The 19,933-nt window shown below is 39.6% G+C and overlaps 1 protein-coding gene across 1 annotated transcript in view; it reads right to left on the bottom strand.

The window, feature by feature from the left end:
• The window catches only part of si:dkeyp-14d3.1 (transmembrane protein 132C), a 135,296-nt gene that overhangs the window by 100,142 nt on the left and 15,221 nt on the right, over positions 1 to 19,933 (bottom strand). Inside the window, exon 2 of the mRNA XM_039621294.1 lies at positions 9,847 to 10,732. Within this exon, the coding sequence (XP_039477228.1) occupies positions 9,847 to 10,732 (886 nt within the window). The remainder of the gene's footprint in view (positions 1 to 9,846; positions 10,733 to 19,933) is intronic.

The raw sequence follows: 19,933 nt of genomic DNA, 5'->3' as shown, positions 1-19,933 counted from the left end.
TGGTGCAATAATTGAAATACAAAATCGTAATTAGAAACAATGCTTTGCGTCTTAGTTCTGACAGTAGTTGTGGCCCAAAGAGGTTAAAGCTACAGCAGTACTTGTATTATAAAGAACAACTTTATTCCTCGAGACACTCATTTTAGCCCGCGACCTCCATCGGGGTCATCGCATATCACATCACAGACAACACTGTGAGCATCACATCTCAACAGTGTCACTATTCCTGGAAGATAAGTAAGAGGGCATAAAGTTTTTAATAACGTCCTTGTGTTTCCCCCAGTGAGCATCAGTAATAAAGGCAGACTCCTGTACATGACCTCATTCTTTGATTTCTTGTTTCCTGTTGGTTACAGTTTTATAACTTTATTATTCTTCAAAGCTTCAATATGATCCTAAAACAGATCAAATTTTTGTACTTGTGGGCTTCATATCAAATTCACACTGAGCCTAATCTAAGCCTGTATTTGAATTCTATTTTCATATTTCTTCTGTACTTGCTCTCAGATCATTAAAGGCCACTACGGCTGAAAGAATGAATGATTTCAATTCAGTGTTATTTATATAAGTAACAGCAACAGTCGCCTCAAGGTGCTTTATACTGTAATATAATAATATGGAGAAAACTCGACAATCAGACAAGCCCCTACGAACAAGCACTTGGCGACAGTGGGAAGGAAAAACTCCCTTTTCACAGGAAGAAACCTCCAGCAGAACCAGGCTCAGCAAGTCATCAGACTGGTGTGAGTGTAGGGAGATGGGACAAAACACACACTGTGGAACAGAGATTAATAACTAATTATTAAATGCAGAGTAAACACAGAGAGTGAAAAGAGGAGAGCGAAGAAAAAGCACTCATTGCAGAATAATCCATCACATTCTCCCATATCTTAATGGCACAGTTGACATTTTTCCAGCTTTCAAATGTTTCAAATAGTCTAACCTTTATTAATACCATAGCTGTTCTCCAGTCATATTGACCAAATAATAATAATATGCATAATAACGTAATAATATGTGTAATATGTGACTGTCTTTTGCCATATTGTCTTTGTTCTTATCACTTCTTCATAGCTTTATTATGTTTATGTATCTCATGGGCTGTTTTGGGGCCTTATTTCTGACTGATTAATTGTGTGCGACTTACTGGACTTGTACTGCATGTTTCTCTTTTATTTCCAGAAAGATTGCGCTTACTCTTAAAATTTTGTAGTAGACAATGTAATACAAGGAAACTGTGCCTTTTGGAAAATTAAATCCTACCTTCCACTCTTTCAAAGATAGTATTTTGGATAATAGCCTACCTCAGGTCAGGTTTTTAACCCTTTTTGGCATAATGATTTTGTACACTCAATCCCACCACAGCTGATATTTTAGGCCACTGGTTCTTGCATACATTAGTCACTGTTGTCCATCAGTACACATAATGAAGCGTGATGGTAGGTAATTTGTTCACTGATGCACTGCCTTTTAAAGAAGATGCAAATTGATTCCATCACAGCCACTCGTGGAGCTTTCGGTATTAACGGTGCGAGCATAGGAGGGTGCGAGCATAGCAGGGTGCTCGCGCGCAAACACGTCTCTGCAGGCACGAGCACTCGCCTACTAGCACAAACGCGCACCGAGGCACTCCTGTTCACACACAGACGCACAAATGGATGCCCAGTGTTATTGCAAATTCGCTGACAGCTTTATTGAAATCTGTTCGAAAACAAATGTTTGGTAGGATGTTCTCCACGGGAGGCACACTATTAAACAAACTGCATGCAGAAGATCAGCGGTGTTTATCTGCCTGGCACACAGCTGAGACATTCAGCCGTGTGTACTCAGTCAAGTGTACACACCTGCACATCTGTGCAACACGCACAGGCGCACACGAAGCAGCCACAACACCCTTTTGTAGTCCAGCTGCCACGCAGAGAAAGCACGGGTAACAAATGTAACAAATGCAACAATATTTGTGGTTGCACAGATGACAATTCGTGTCTCATCTACTGGTTTTGCACAAGTCTCTGCCAATTTAACAGCATCGATACCCAAAGGAGGTTTTTGGGTATCAGTTTTTAGGGGAACCTCTTCCTCAAGTTGAAACATTTCATATTAACTTTGACAGATTTAAGTTCTTGATTGGACAAAACTGTAATAATGATGTGATTCTCTTAGAACAAACTAGTAACATTTGCTTATCTTTGATTATTTAAAGTCTACACTCAGCGTCAGTTGTCTGCGTGGTGTCTAATAAATTTGCTATCACACTAATTCCTGTCTGATTTCTTCTGTGGTGTCTCCATGAAAAATATAGTTCATCTATCAAGCTAAGATTTTATGTGAGGCACGCCCTTCTGAACTCTTTGCCTCCTTTAAATATTAATTTCAAACCACATTGTACCACTGCTGTTTTATTTTTAGATATTCATGAAATAGGTGTTTTTCTCTTTGTATTAAATGGGAACTTCTCCCCATTTTACACATCTTACACGTGTTATGAAGTACTAGTGCCTGTTTGAAAAAAAGTTGTACAAAGCCCGGAGAAAGGTGCACTAAAAATTTTATAATTGCCTCAAGTGAGTGCCTCGATCCGCTTGACTCTATGTCAGCGGAGGTTGAAGACTGCAAGTTTGAGAAGGAGAAGAAAAATGGCAGTTGTTACTTTCGGAAGAAGTGAGGCTACGTCTTGCATTGGTCAACATGCAGTCACGCTCAGTCGTTGCTTACTTTGCAGTAAACGCTGCACGAAATGAGCAGACAAGCCCCAATCTCCACTCCGGTGTTAATAATACATCTCCAATCCATCACCAGTTGTGTCTGTGTGTGATCCTTTGTTCCCGAATTACAGCAGTATGTTACTTTTTGTCTGTCTACATGGAAAGAAATGAGAATGAGTGTATATGTGCCGAAGAAGCTCTGCTCTCAGGAAATGTGTCACTTAAATAGACGAAATCTTTTGGTAAAATAATAGCAAAGTCCAGCAGGCAGGACGATGTACATGTAATAGCCCTCACCATACAGTGACTCATGCTGCACGGCAGCATTGCACCAAGACAGAAAATAGAGCAATTTCCTTTTGTGCTCTGGGTTCTCACTTTATATCGCTGGAGACTGCAGCAGGAAAATATCCTTTAAAATAATTTCCTTCATTGCATTTGATTTGCATATGAAGCATATAATACTGGGAGATAATGATGAATTATCAGTGACACCTAACAAACTAAGTAGCTTGCACAGTGATGCCAGAAAACATATTATGATAATGACTTCATCTTATACATTACTGGCATGTTAAATTTAATGAGTTTAAAGTGCCTTTTCAATGTCTTTTCTTTCATTTGGCTCTCCTTTGCAAAAGGCTGCTAGTTTGCACAAATGTCTTTAAGACACTGCAAAGAGCGACTGCTGTTCATGATAAAACAGCCTCATGAGAAAGGAATATGATTTGAAACAGTTTCTCTCCCAAACCTAACAAAGTGGGGGCGCGCTAAAGCAGGCGTACAGCTATGCAATCCACAGCAATCAAATAGTTAATCCTGCTTAATCCAGCTTTGTTCACAACAACCTATTCTTTGATTATATCAATTAACATCCACAACACATCTTAAACCCCGTTGAGGAGTTTAAAATCTCTACCTTTATATCATCTGGTAATGAAGTAGCTGCATGTAGAGTAAACTTTTAAGCTTGGTGTAAATAATGGTTTATGGTGTAATGAAAAAGCAATCTAACACTTACTCGAATGCGTTTGTGGAATAATAGCTTTCTGCTGGATGACGACTTACAACGTCTGATGAGATACAGCAGCACGACTGCCACTTAGAGTTTCACCCAGAAAACTGTTCAGCAGCAGTCAGACCTGTCGCCCTGTAATTGTGTTTATAGTGCTTCTACTTTCTTTTGTCAGATTTCTTTCCGCGGTCTCTAATTACTGCCTATTACTTTCAATTACATTTTTTTTTACCTCAATCTTTGTTTGAACACAATAAAGTTAATGCTGTGTCAGCTACATGTCTTATGCCATTTATCTATATTAAAGCACCTCTAAAATATTGACATTCAAAATGTTTTTTGAAGCATGTTAACAATTAAGTAGGTAGTCTTTGTTTTAGCCGCTGTTGCTTCTTCTTCTTTATTATTCTCCCAAAAATCGTACTACAGACAGAAAATTTCACCAGGGAGTATTTCAATATTTTGAAACCGAGCTGGGAGAACTGATGTGGTTTGAGATGTTTAAATTTCATTTAAATTTGTGTACACTATATAAACTTTTAAGAGGAGATTGTAGCCACTGTGATGTCACCCACTGTTTTGGACCCAACATTTTAAGCATTTTTGCCACTGTCATGTTAGCTGTTCGGTGCCACAGTTTACAACATTTGGATGAGCACGCTTAGCTAGCAAGTTGCATCCATAAACCGTATTGGTGCTCAGCAGAGATGCACATGTCTGCTAACACACATTAGAGCTAAATAACTGTTTGATAACATACTGAAATTTCACCAAACTTGCACCACACAGCCCACAGTTAAATATGTTTGTTGGATGACTCAAATAAAAATGCATCAACATTACAAATATGTCAGAAATATTATGTTCAGTACCTTCATTTATTGGGGGTCCTTCCTTCATTTTGTTTTTCCCATCTGTGTTTTCTTTATGTTTTTGTCCCTTTTTAAGTTGACTTTTCTGTCTGAGTTTCCCTGATAGTTATCATTTCTTGCTTCCTGTTTAACTAACTGCTGGTTAGTTGTCTCCTGTGTCTTGTATCTACTTTTACTTCCTCCCCTGTGATTGAGATGATGCCACTGTGTCTTGTTTCCCCCGGCTGTGTGTAAACCCAATTAGCCCTCAGTGTGCGAGTTTATATAGTCCTGTTGTTCCTTTGTTCAGTATCTCAGGGTATGTTAATCTTTCATCCTGTTGCTTCACCTCGTGTTTGTTTTTTTAATAGTTTGGGTTTTACAGGCTGATTTATGTTTTGGACATCTAATAAAGGGCTGTTTTTTTTGTTGTTTAAGCGTGCCTCCACACCACCCCAATCTCTGCATTACATGACGGTTGGGGTCTAGGAGACATCTAGAGGAACTGTTAATTAAAGTGGCCATGCCCCTACCTCTAGTATCCAGGTGGATGAGCTATAAATTAAAAATTCATCCCTCGTAAATGTCATGAGATCGAAACAATAGACTGTAAACATGATTTTAAGGCACTAAATTTGGGCATTTTAACATGGGAGTCTATGGGCGCTGACATGCATTTGGAGCCTGGTTCAAGTGGCCACAACAAAACTGCAGTTTTGTGCTTCCTCTGCTTTAACATCCTTTTTTCAAGTCTCTTGTACATTACTCGAATTTTAAAAGGAGCACTTGTATGGTACTAACTGAACCTTATGTGGTTAAATATTTTCACAAAAATGTCGGCTGTCCAAGGACGGGTAGTTTCCAATTTTTCCATTTCTTTTTTTCCTCGGATGATGCATGTTTTCAATAATTCAACAGTTCATCAAATTAAAAGGAGCATTTGGTAAAGACTCTTCTATTCCAAAGTAAATTGCACTGCCCCTGGAATATTTTAAACATGGTGCCCTCCAAACTAGATACCTCCACCTTGTGCATGTAAGATGGTGGTAATGGGTTTTAAAATGTTAGCTATAATGGTCTTTTTCTAGAATAATTCAGGCCATTTTCTCTTTCATTTGACATTTAAACCATTTTGTTTTTTTCCAGTGGATGATGGCTTATCAAAGGGAGAGGGGACAGGAAATAGAAATGTGCTCATGTCAGGATGACTGATGATAGTAACTACAAGCAGCGACGATATGCTCCACACCAAAATCTGTCCGCGTTTGAGGAAAGTAAGCTACAATAAAAATAAGCAAAACTTTCCAGTTCCTGAGTGACAGAGCCTATTAACACAGAGGAGGTCGAATCAAATCAGAACCCATCAAATTAAAAGTAGCATGTCAACAGAGAAATGCCCCAGCAAGCCATACCCTGCTGTGCATTCACAATGCAATAAATTGGCCGGATGATTGGCTATTAAGAATATTCCAAATTAGCTTTCATTGCATAATATCTATCACAGCGTGAACCTTTCAGCATAATGGAGCACAGTAAGGTGAAAACTGAATTGGAGAAGAGGAAAGAATGACTGAAGGGCTCAATGACCATTTCAACTTTCATTTAAATTTGATCTTTTTCATCATGTCCATTGAGAAGAAGAGGATTTTTGTGCAAATAGTGTGCATAAATTTATGAGCATGCAGAACTAACCCCCGGATTTTGCTTTTAAAGAGCAGGGATCTAATAAACATTTTAAACTAACATAGAGCCGAGGGTCTGTTTGACTGATTTCACACGATCATTCTGCATTCGCGGATACAGCCAACAATGGCTGACATAGAAGTGCGTAGTACACAAATGATAATGATGTTGTGAATATAGAGATCAAAGTCTTCTCGCTCTGGTGATTAAGTGTCCTAACAAATGCATGTATGAGGACAGCCTTATCACCTAGGACCACACAGAGGCCTTTTCATATCTGTCGCTCTCAGATGGCCAACCTGCGCCTGCCATGCGTAACGCTGCCAAATAAAAAAAACACCACAGGCACTGCCTCTGCGGCCAGCCTGGCCTGTTCATTTGACTGATGAAAGAACTCATTCAGACTTTCGCAGTTTGGAAAAAGAAAGTTATCAATGCTTATCACTTCGGGACAACTAGTAGGCGATTAAACGAAGCACGAGAAGGGCAAGTCTGGAAATTTTCTTTGGCTTGTTAAAACTAAACAATACAAGCTCCGTTAACTTGTTTACCTCAGCTCCAATTCTGTCCCTAAAACATGTTCTGTGCATTTTTGTTATAAGCTTGGGAAATTGTTTTTTTTATTAGTGCACACTAAGAGTGCTACAGCTTGATATAAGGATCGGTACGCTTCATTTTAATATTGCGTTACACCTAGTTAGTTTTCCTTTTTACATAGTTTGATGAATTGGTTTGACCCCTTGTTAGAGCATCTCTGGAGGTTTATAAATGTTCTAAACCAGTGTGATTAAGATCGCCTTCAGTCATTACACTAATGGACATGCATTTTAATTAATGGCATCCTCATTTGCATCACATGTTAATTATCTAAATCATTTTGTCTCATCTGTTCACTGTAATTAGTACCTATCAGCAGCTTCACTGAATCACTGCATTTCTGAGAGATAACCCGGCTCTTCCTGTACTTACTGAAGATATATGTGGCTAGCTAGAAAAAAGTTATGAGGTTGTGGAAGGCGAAATAAAAACAGCTATAATATAGTTATTATAACATAGAAGTCAATTTTACAAAGCATATAATTTATACCTTGTATAGGCTATGAAGTGCACAGTCTAAAGGTACGCTAACACACAACTGTTTTTGCTTGCTTTCTTTTCAGTTTGGTTTATGTGCTGTTCTCATATAAATATCTTGAAACGACAGCTCAGAGAGGGCCTCATTGTCTCGATTTGATCTCAAAGCTTTCCGCAGCTAAAATTTCAGTCTGCTCTGGAAGGGCACTGTATATAACAAGTCTGGTATTGTGTTGCAGCAACATGTCAGTTTACTCACACAGACTCACAACAAATGTGAAAAACATTTTAGGAAATAAACTTTTTTTGCTTTCTTGAAGAAATTTAGATGACACCACGATGAATTGGGATGTCACCAGAACTGGTATTTACCTTAATTTAACTTTTTAAAAAAATCAGAATTCTGAAAACACAATGGCACTTGTGTTTTTTAGTACTGTAGGCAGTGAAGGTTACAATTCTTCTGAACAGGGAGAGACAGCATACACCTACAAGTTTTCTAGTCCATTCTAGTCAACTCTCGCAGTAGCTCTGTCCTTGACGTGGGTAAGAAAGGCAGAGTCAGGCATGGAGGGATGATGTGGGTGACCAAGGGATGATCATTGATAAATTGAGGTGATATGCAAGCAATGCTGTCGTGGTTTTCAGACCAAGGGATTAAATTCAGCAAAGCACCTAAAAGACCAGCATCCAAATCTGTTCTTCATGAAGCAGTATCGTTATAAATTATCCACCTCATTATGTCCTAAATTACATGTTACCTAAAAATATACTTTTTGTGAAAGCTGGCACTGCCAAAAATCAGCCATGTTTCATGGGCAAAAAAGTTTGTAATGACTAACATTGAAAAAATACTAGCACAAAATTAAACTTATGCCTTATAGTAACAGTAATGTGCAATCAACAACCATGCTAACATTTTGGTCTGTGAGCTCTCAACAAAATAAAATGTAAACATTTTTAATAAACAGCATGTCGGTAGTTAAAACAACTTTTTAACAAAGGAACTGAGAATTCTGTAAATCTACGTCTGTTAATATTATATTATTTCTGGTATCGTGTATCCCTGCTATGAAGTTTGGTCCATCTAATGTTTACAGACGATATTTTACTGTTTGATCGTTTAAAAGAAAAAGAAAAGGCAACAAAAATTATGGACAAGACAACATACTGATCCTGACAATATTCATCAGACGAACACACATTAATGCTGAAGATAATGTCTTGTGTTAGACAACATGCTAACACAAAGCTAGCCAACAACCCAGAGTGATGCTAAAGCTGACCCCAGCTCAGCACCCAGATCCTGATCTTCAGCAGTAACAAAAGCTATGATGAGCAGTCTGACTTGCAGCACTGACGTGCAATCATTGTACGATGACCTTAAAGTCTCTTTGGTCCTGATTTCATCTTTGCTTTACGTTGTTTTTGGTGTTCATGCATAAACATTAAAAAAAAGACTGTATGTATGCCCTCATTAGGATAGGATTATGTGTCGGCATTTGGGACTGTAGCCTCAAGTTTATATTGTTGACAATTATGTGACTGCATTTCAGGTCATTTTACAGAGCAATGCAAAAATAATAAGGAGTAGTGTAGTGAGCTGCTCTGGGAGTGAATTAAGCAATGTAATGGTTTATTTTAAGGAAAAATAATGAACAATGTGTAATAATTACATTAAGTTTGAGTAACAATGTAAGCATGAATTCGTCTAGTCACGGTAAAAAAAAACAACAATAAAAAACGTAACGTGACAGCCTGGTATCGCTTGTTTCCTGGCGTGGACCACAAACTCCTTTGGTTTTCTTGGTGACAGGTTTCACCCCCAAAAGGGTTAAATTACATTACATTTCTTACATGGCCACAAAAAACGGTCAATGAAATCATTTTACCACAAATGTCAAGGAGCTGTTAGCTACCTGACACTTTTTCTTGCAAAAATACCTTCATGAAAGAGGACAACTCTCCTCAAACTCTTTCCAGTCATTTATTCTGTATCCCAGTGCAGCCAATCACGAAATGAAGTCGTCGTCATTAGGCTGTGTGCTACATTAATGTTGCCAGCTGACTTCGCAATCAATAATGATTTGATCAGTTGAGTACAGCAGCAGAGCAATTACTGCTTACCTCGGTTAACAGGTGGCGTTGATAAGCTGAGATCAATCATTATTTTATTTTTGACTTAAGAAAATTACAAAAAATGGAGAACAGCTATATTGCAATGAAACCCGACACGGGTGACCGTGGAGGGCGAGAAGAACAGATGAAACGAGCAGGGAGGGAGGAGAAAGGAAAACCGATTCTGCTATGTTCCAGCTGTTCCAGGGTTTCAGTGAGGTGACACCAGGCCTTATTAATGTTTTTTAAGAATAATGTCCACATTTTTAAGAAGGAATATACTGAAAGAATAACACGGGAGTCAGGAGACACTGGCTGCAGAACCCCACTATCTGAGACTGACAGAAAAAACTCTTCAGTAAGACATTTTATTGAACAACAGAAAGAAATATGTTCTTACCTGAGAGTAAACATCTCCACAGGAGAGTAGGCTGACACGGTGATAAAAGCAGAGCCAGTTTCCCTCTGCCTCATGGGTGTGGCTGGCACCAAGACCATAAAGTTATTATCCAGCCTGTGTTCAGCAAGAGGTGGCTCAGTGGGGTTCTGGTAGAGCCTCACACCGCCAATCCTCCTCAAAGGCGTTGAAGTATAGGAACCAAACAGCCCTTCCTGACTTGTGCGGATGAAATTGTCCTTTCTGGATTCATCTGAGTGGCACCCTGCGTCTGTGGACTGCAGCACGTAGTAGAGCTCCACTGGGGTGCCCTCGGACACTTCGTGATTCCTCTGGCGTCCTGGCACGACGCTAGGTGGGCTGAACCAGCTGGCCAGTGGCTCCAGCTCAGCCACACACAGTCCCAGCTCCCCCCTCAGCTGGCAAGTACCACGTACCTCCTGGGTTTCATGGAAAGCAAACATGTGCACACAGGGCAGCTTGTCGATGGCACTGTAGTCATCCCAGTCCCTGCCTGCGACATAGAACAACACCTGGACTTTGGGCTTGGTCAAGTGAATTCGGGAATTCATGATAAAGGTCTGCACCTTCCAGTTAAAGGTAAAAAGAGAAGAGGCAGGAAAGGTCCCCGGGCTCTGCAGGAGCTCTAAGGGGACAGGCTGCTCCACAGAGAGGGGCCCATAGCTGGCGTTCACAGAGGGCAAACTTCTGGCCTGGTAGATGAAGAAGGGCTCGGTCCGAGACACCAGGCTAGAGTTCCTCATGAAGTCCTGGTTGGCCTCCTTCAGGAAAAATCCCAAGTCAGCATTGAGGAGCTGATAGTTGACAGGCAGGTACGTGGGGATAGAGGAATATCTCTGCAACCCGTCTAAGACTCGACAGTCGGTTACTAAAAGACAGAAGAGAGAAGCCAGTCAGTGTAGCCTTATAATAGAACTGATTTCATAACCTATTTTGCCAAGATGATGTAGAAAGACACAAATAAAGCAAAAGCAGAAACTAGAAGGAGCATTTTGAACGTGCAAGAAAAGTGTTGTAACTACACATATCTCTGATAGATCACATACACTAAGTCATGTAAGGATTCAAGGTCTTCTGAATGAATGAAGCTTGATCGACTCATTAGTCCAGTATTGTTATTTGACTTCTGAAAACATGAATCAGCTGAATAAGTGAATTTCAGTGAAATTAAAAAAAGATGTGTTTCTTTCTACTAAATAAGTCAGAGCTGTTGATTCTTCGACTGACACAAAGAGCATGTATCACGGGCAGCAGACACTGAATGAATGCATTTATTGTAAAAGGACAGCATCAGTTACCTCCTTACATGTTTCTTTTCCTTGTTTTTAGTACACTTAATACGTATAAAATCCTCACTGTAAGCTAAGACTCTAAATATTTTCTTCATACTATAAAGCAAGGATGTCTCAGGAGAGTTTTGATAGAAAAAAATGGACGCTAGGAGTACTGTTCATTTAGTGAGGTGTAAGAAATCTTCACATTTATTTCATTAGATTCATTATTTTGACTCTAAAGACTCGTGGGTGGTTCATATTCACATGTTTTAAAGGGTCTGAATCCTCTGAACGGGCATTTAAAGAGAAAAGGCTTTTATATGAATAAAAACAGATTTAGATTAATACGAAAAGATGACTTAATTGAATTTCTGTGTTTTACAGTGCCGTATTTTTTGTATGACCGAGCGTGAGTTTTCGTGCCATTTAAAGTCTCTCAGTCGTCTCCCTAGTGTGTATTGTTGGCATTTGGCAGTGGAATGACTTTAGATTGCTGTAAGAATTAAATGCTTGTGTGCTGTAATTGTATTTTAAAAAGCCTGAAAAAGGACAAGGAGATTTAGACATCTGAGAAGATTATCGAGACAGATTTTCTCTGCAACATGTTAGAATTAGTGGTGAAACAATGAAGCAATTAACCAGTAATGAGAAATAATAATGAGGCACAATTTTTGCAGTTAATTAATAAGTATACCATTCTGGCCCCCAACCTCTAAATGTATGCACTACATTTATATATTTATATTCCTGAATTTTGCTGCAATTATACCACTAGAAACCCCACATTATCTGTGCGCTTTAATTAGGAATGTGCAGCATCGAATTATCCATTTATCAGTATACCATAGCCTATGAGGTTCAATATAAAATCAGTTAAAAAGTAATTATAATTACAATTAAAACCAGCTTTCTAAATCACAAGAAGTCCATAGAGACTGACAATACTATTCTTATAACCCGAGGAACTTCACAGAACACATAAAGAAGGTTTTAATGACAACAAGCGTGTGCTTTGACCTTCTTCTCCAGAGCAATCGGCTACATGATTACACTTCCTTAGCACACTTTCATCCTCATGCTGGCTGCTGGAGGATTTCTTTCCTCTGATCACCCTTGTAAATCAAACGTCCCAGCAGGTTACAAATCAGACAAGGATTTGGACTTCACGGTGCTCCTGTCGGCCTTAATGCTGCTCTCCTACCGTGGGATGGAGAGAAGCAGGCAGTGTCCAAACCTCAAAGCGTGCAGAAATGGTCCCACTTAAAGAATCACTTTGTAAAAACTTGGTCTTTACAGCAGGAAACACAGATTTCTGAGCTGCAGAACAACATTGAGCAATTTGTGTTTTTCCTGACCAAGCGGGAGCTTTGTGTCAACTGCTGGCATGAAGCGTTGTTGTATACGTGCCATCACACTGCTGGCAGAAGAAAAGCTTTATAGCCCAGTCAGTGACCGATTCATTCTCTGGTTCCTGGGAAGCAACATTACTCTCACTCTCCTGACTGAGCCCTCATGTGTCAGAGAAGGTGAGAGCAAAGAGCTCTCTGCATTGAGCACCTCTCCTCGCACCATGTTGAAATGTGACTTAATGCTTTCACTGTTGGCACAAAGAAATGCAGGCGACTCATGTGTGTGCTTTTATATACGAATGAAGAAAAAAAATCTGTCTTCAAGCAAGTTAAATAATAATAATAATAATAACAATAGTGGTCCATTATTCAGAAACTATTTCCAGCCAGAAATTTACATTCATTTAAAATTTTCCAAAACATGCTGTATAAACTGTATTAAATACAAAATAAAGCCTCAAATGTGGAAAGATTTGATGTTTTTGTCTACTTCATTTTTTAAAATGATCATTTTATAATCATATCTTGCATTATTTCTTCTTTTATGAGGTTTAGGAGCTGGGTAGTCCCCCTAACCCCCTTTTAATTTTTGAATGCTGAAATAAGCACGGCGTTCTCTGGAAAAGTCATCATCTTAATAGCAGCAAAAGTTATTCTGCAACAGCCACCCAGTCATAGTCAAAAGAAGATGTACCTGTTAGATTCAAGGTGGTGTGGCGGGGTCAGCGGGGAGGGCGGATGCACCTGCACGGCATCCGCAATCATGCCCCGCCGGCTTTAAAATCTGTACTGGGTCCTGTCCTGTTGGGCTGTGAGCTGCAGCCGACTGAGTTGTATGTATACAGCAACCGTGTGATAAGTGTACATAAAATATGCTGAAAAGCATTGTAATGTCATCGGGTCTGTTACACATGGGTTTACACCACATAATAAAAATATTACATACAGCCCAGATGAACAACAATATTACTTTAAACCTAAGTCAAAATGCAGAGGCAGTGTGTGAGAACCTAAGCACAGTCATGAGTTCAGTTTTTAATTAAATTATACATTTTTACTTCTATCAATGAAGAGCAATGATAAGGACTTCATATGCTTCAAAAACTTTTATTGCCATATAAATAAAAAAATGACTGTTGGCCGTGACTGTACACCCCATGATTCAATTGCTTGTAGAACTACATTTAGAAACTTCACTCGAAGCGTTTGCTTTCTGAACGACCTCAGTCAGTCTCTCATATGATTATACAGACGTCTCCGTCCACTCTTCTTTACAACCTTACTTCAGCTCATTGACGTTTGCAGGCATTTATGCACAGCTCTCTTAAAGTCCTCCAACAGCATTTCAACTGTGTTGACTTCTAACCTTAATTATTTTATGTTCCAGTCATTTTGGTGTAGATTTGCTGCTGTGCTGGGATCGTTGTTCTGTCTCATGTCTGATTATGGTGATGGCTCTGATCAGGACTGTTGGTTAAAACTAATTTATCAAGTAATAACCTTGTTCTTCTTCATACCACAAGTGTTGCTGGAGCTTCTTTAGACATTGACTCTTCTCTATGCCCCTTGGAGGTAGGTGAAGTTGTGCCAGAAATCTTTATTGTGTTTCTACAATAACATCCAAATCTCCTCAAATGTTAGTTGTCAAACATATGGCCTCGCATTTGGCTCTAGAATACTTTGGTATACAGACGATTACATGGTCAACTCAATGACTGCGAGCTGCCCGGGCCTGGTGGCTGATCATCACCCCCCCACCACAGTGCTGACAGCTGCTATGAGGTGTTTATGCCGATATGCTGTGTTTGGAAATGGCCTTAAAACAGTTCCCAAATTGATGGGCAGCAACAATTGCTGCTGAAGTCTTTCCGTCTTGGGACTGTTTTAACACACACCTGAACGCTTCAGATCAGCAAAATGTCAAAACTTTAACTAATCAATATTCATGCTTGTTAATTAAGTGCATTCATCAGAGTCTGGATGCTACTTCCCCTCTTAATTCATATGGAAGCAGTAAGTGTGTGTTGTTCTTCTGAGATTGTCTTTACCTATTTCAAAAAAGCACCAGATTGTTTTTTCTTTGTTTGTTTGTTTTTTAAATTTCCTGATACATAAAAAAGACATTTGAAAAAGGGTCGACTTTCTTTAAAGCGTGACAATAAAATGTCCCAGTTTCAAAAATTGATCTATTTTCTTTGTTCTTCTTTTATTTTAGTTAAATACAGGGTTTCATTTGAAAAATATTGAATTTGGTTTTATTTACATTTAATATAGCACTGCAGGTCTTTTGGGAAAAAGGGTACTAAAGGTTAAGTGATTCAGTTAATCTTCAGTAAGGCTGCTCTTGGTAATACAAGAACCAGACAAGATGGATCATTATTACAAGCAAATTACAAGTAAAGGAGCTTCTGAATAAAATGATATAATGCTTTAAAAAAGAAAGCTGAGCAAGCTTACCAAGTATTCTGCATGATTAAAAACAAAGACTTCTCCTTAACTAAATTAGTTAGTCTGGTGGGGAGGATGAAATAGGACAAAAAATATGGAAATGTAATAAAATCTCAGACCTTTGTATATCTGCATCAAACACTCGAGATCAGCTGCGTGCCACATGTAGGGTAACTTCTTTGTTAAACCACGACTGTTTGCAGTGCTTATGCTATTTCACCCTGTGTAAACATAAGCATGCAAACCTTGTTTAGGACCGGTGCCTGAAAACTGACAATGAATTCATAAACTGGAAAATAATTCTACCTCAAGCCAAATAAAGTCTGTAAATCTCTAACCCAAATCCAAAATAATGAGAATCAGCAAGCCTGTGTCATGGATCGGAATTAATAAATCATACAAAGCTATTTTAAGATGAATCACTCGCTCCTTTGTTCCAGGGAGGAGAAATTGAACAGAGTACAACCCTACTAACTCTAGTAGTGCTTTGCTGTTTTGTGCAGCAGGGATTTGACTCAGATATCTGGACCCTGAGAGAACATTGCTTAAGGCACTGCCTTTTAAACAAAGTAATTCTTTTGGAGTCTGTGTGGGCCCTCTCCAAGCTGCAGCTCCTTCTGTCACCAACTTTCCACCCACTATTTCCCCCACTTTGCAACAGAGGCTAGACTTGATACAGCAATATATAGCGTAGCAGGTACTGCAGTTCCAGTGGAGTAAACGTTCCACATTCAAAATTCAGAGGAAATCTTTTAGCAAACTTTTTATCAGCTAAATCTCGGAGACCCCTTCAAGAGCAGGAGCTTCAAAAACCCTTTAATTTAAAAATCATTCATAATTATTAGAACAGCATGCCAACTTTTACTGAAAAGACAACTGCATAACTGAGCTGGTTGTATCTAACAGCCTGCTGCCTTTCAAAGGTTAATGGCTCAGTCCACTTTTGCAGTCACACAGATGAAAACAGTCCATAAGTGTCAAACTACACTGATGTTGATTGTGAGGATGTCGAGCTAACTTTGCAGTAATCAGCTCATTTAAAAGAGACGCTTCTAACGGACAAGTGTAACCATTTAGCTTGCTGGTAAATGCTGACCATGAATTGGAGGTTCATCACCAACATTTCAGACCAGCCGAGCTCATAAAGTGCAACCGTTATTTTCAACGCTACGCAAAATAAGAATTGCACAATATTACAATTTTAAGATGCTTATCATGCGCAATCATTCTCAAGTAACTTTTAAAAAAATGATTGGTTTTCCTCACTGTTTTGATGAGTTTTGCTGATGGAAATAAACCCTTAAGCAGCATCAGAAAACTTAATTCTCCCTCTATTAAGGACAGGAAATCAGTGTTGACGTGACAGCAGGATTAATATCTTAGGGTTTTTTTTAGAAGTTTAATTCCCCCGCTGGATTCTGGCTTCAGCTTTTAAAACTTCTATTATTCTTCCTCTATTTTGTGACAGTCTCAGGAAGCACTACAAATGAACTTTAATAAACCTTTAAAAAAGAAGATTCCAGTGAGGTCTTCTTTAATTGTTTTTATGTCATGAGGCGGAGTAATACTATAATCCTGACTCGGTGCGTAGGCCACAGAAAGAGCAATTTCCACATTTTCCAGCTTTTGGTCAGAAGAAAAAAAAAACTGAATGAAAATAATGTTGTAAAACATTACAGTAAAAGCTTCACACATTAATTACAGCGTGCTCTCGCTATTAGAGTATCAGTACTGTAACTGCGCTCCTGGAATTGTTATGTCAATGCAGAAAGTTAAAGGCATAAAATTGGCAAATCATCTTTCTTTCTTCTTTCTCCAGGTTGGGGGTAAGAGAGAGAAGTTTCAGCGGGTGGAAAAAATGCAAAGACAAAGACAAATCAAGATAATTCAACTGAGAAAAATGTCTATTTCAGCACACACTTCATGATCCACATCATTTATAATTAAATTTCCCCATTGTGTGGCATTAAATTGTAAAAGGATTGCCCACATTATGCTGAGACAGAGTGCCTTCGAAATTCACATGTCTGAATCACTTTTTTCTCTTCGAGTTTTTAATTGGAAATTATAAAAGCGCCTTTTGTCTGCTCGTAAGTAGGTGATTCATTTCTAAGCCACGCGAGGTGATGACAATCCTCCTCTGTATGTGAGTTAGTTAACCTCTTTCATCCTGCCTGGATTTTTAAAAACAAACTTTAGCAATAATTTTGGGTAAAATGCAACTAAAAGTCCATAAAATTGAAGATTTATTTATTTAATTAATGAATCCTATAAATAAGCTTGGTATAAACTTAATGTTGGAAGAAAATCCTTAATTCACTCGTAGGAAAATGATTAATCATCTTTGAACTGGTCTACTTCCTGTACAAACTAGTTTCTGAAGCAGTGTGCGACATGCAGCATGTGGTAGCTTTCCAAAAAACCTTTAGTTCCAGTTGCTTTGGCTGTCACTTATCTGATGCCACTCTTGCACGTACAGTCACCTTACGTTTCTAGTTTCTAAGGTGACCGGTGGAAAGGGTTTTTCTTTCTGCATGGCTGTGCAGAGGTAAGAAAGCCAGGTCCCAGATGAGCTCTAACTAGCCAAGCAGCACCCTGCCTACACCTAGCCTCATACAAACTCACTCATCCTTCCACTGGGGCTCATGCTAGGATATGTAGAGCTGGAATAGGAGAAGCGGAGCGGAGAGCAGCTTTCACACTCACAGAGACTGAGAAAATGAAGAGCCACAATAGAGGGCCCCAGAAAAGGTGAGGCCACGTCCCTGCTGCCCACTTCTGGCTGTAATAATATGGGTGGACATAGCAGTGAATGGCTGCCTGGTTGCCTGGCCTTGCTTGTATTTCGGCTTCGTCAAACATGTCAAGAAGAAAAAGAAATAAGAAGCAAGGACAGAAAGCTTCAGAAATACTGAACAACAGTGAATAGAGCAACAGAGAGGTTGGTGTTACTGCGCTTGCGTTTTAATCATCCCTCACACAAGAGTGAAATACAAAAGGGTTTCTGGTGCTGGTGGCCTTTATGTGGTTTTCCACGAAAAAACAAACAAACAAAAAACAGTCAATCACATCGCGAAAACGAGCGGTTGTCGAGGCTTACGATTACACTCTCCCTGACCCTCGCCGTGACCCTGAATCATTCCTGGACTTTGCCCTGAATGCCAAACAGGACAGTCTTAAATATGAGGGATGAGAGAAAGCTCTCTGGTCCCATTGAATTACCCACATCATATTTCTCACCATGTTCAATTAATAAGGCTTATTGAATTTGTGACCATGTGTCAAGAATAATAAATACAATATTTCCTTCGAGGATCATTTGCAGATGATTTATGCTTTTGAGCCGCTAAGAAATTCAAGAAAGAGGGACTGGAAGAAGAATCAATATATGACACAGTATGGTATTACTCCATGTCAGCCTCCATAGAAAAGAAATCATTCAGGCAGAGGTCTGTGGAGACTGCCGAGCTGGTAAGCAAGAGTCATGGGGGAGGGAGGTATGGAGACCGCGGAAAGTTTGGGAATCTTCACAGGGACGATGCTGTGCAGGTGAGTCTTCTTTATCTCGGACACAAGCTGTTTCATTCCACAATAATTATTCCTGATTAAGGGTCAGTTTAAATTAGCGAATGCGTATCGGTCTGTGTGTGTCCTGCCAGCTTACTGAGCTTGATCAGTTGGGGATGTTTGTTGCCACTCCTCTAATGGATGGCCACATTTAAGACGCTAAGAGCTAATAAAGAGTAATGGGCCTGTGGCTTCACTGGGGAGGAGGATGAGCTATTTTGAGTTCATGAGAGAAAGCCTCATCTTGGGGATTAAAGAGTATTGACCGATGAAGAGTAAACACTGCAATGCCGTGCCCGCTGGCCTATTTGGTAAAGTTGTGGATGGAAGAGATGAACCCAAATAGGTCGTGCTGCTAGTGGCTGGGAAGGTCAGTGGGGATGTCATTAAAGGATGCTGAGAAAGGCCTGCAGGTGCTGCGAGCAGGTCTGATACGTCTGGAATAGTCTTATCACAGCAGGAGAGTGCAAATTTGAGTGGCAAGAACTCTGAGTATCCCAGGCATCCTGCAGGCAGCAAACAGCACCTCCTTTGTGCAATCCAGTGCACACGGTGCAAGGGGAAAGGGGCTGAGAGCTTTTGGCTTTGGTTGGTAGGATGAGACAAGCGCACATCTGTGTGCCAATCAGTATTCCCACGGTCCCTCCGGAGTTCTCCGAAACATAAACTGGGCTCCTTAATGAATCTTTCCCCCTCACACGGGCCTTTATTGCGGAGCGATATCGTAAATCAGGCTAACTACAGAGGCACTCACAGGGAAGAGTCAGTCGGCCTCTTTGTAAGTGCGGAGGAACGTGTAATGTTGAGGTAGAAAAACAAGCGGACACAAATCCAACAAAGACTTTCTGGCCACCAACTGAAGATAGCACAGCGAGGGTAAAAGTGATACAGCAATTACACAGCAAATAGGACTGGGCACAATTAGCCGAGCGAGTTTTGTACTCTAGGCAGAATTTCCTCTCAAAGTGTGATCATGTTAACACTGCACCAAATCAGGAGACCAAAGAAAAGCCAATTAATGGAATTTTCCACACAAGCAACGGTGATTGATTATGGGTGTTGACGCCTGTCTGTGATACTGCAGTATGAAAATGAAGTACTATGCCTCTTTGATGAGTGGGAGGAATGAGAGGCTGCCTCTGTTTAAAAAAAAGGAAAATGAACGTTGGTGAGAATCAAGCCAAAACACACTTTTCAGCTCTCAGGGTTAAGATATATCAATAAAAAGTTTAAAAAACCCAGCAAGCATAACTTTAAAGCTCAACCACGGTCCACTGCAAAAAGATCTCACGGTGAACTGTTGATACTTAAAATTTGTTGAAGCCAAAACCTCAGGGCTTTAAATGTTTGCTCAGGAACCTAAAGATGATACGAAAATCCATAAGTTAATTAAATCAATACAGACAGAAGGTTTTCTTCCAAAATCCCTTC

The sequence above is a fragment of the Oreochromis aureus genome, linkage group 12 (assembly GCF_013358895.1).
Source record: "Oreochromis aureus strain Israel breed Guangdong linkage group 12, ZZ_aureus, whole genome shotgun sequence".
Taxonomy (NCBI): Eukaryota; Metazoa; Chordata; class Actinopteri; order Cichliformes; family Cichlidae; genus Oreochromis; species Oreochromis aureus.
Note: the sequence above shows the minus strand (reverse complement) of the source record. Positions and strands in the feature narration are given on the sequence as shown.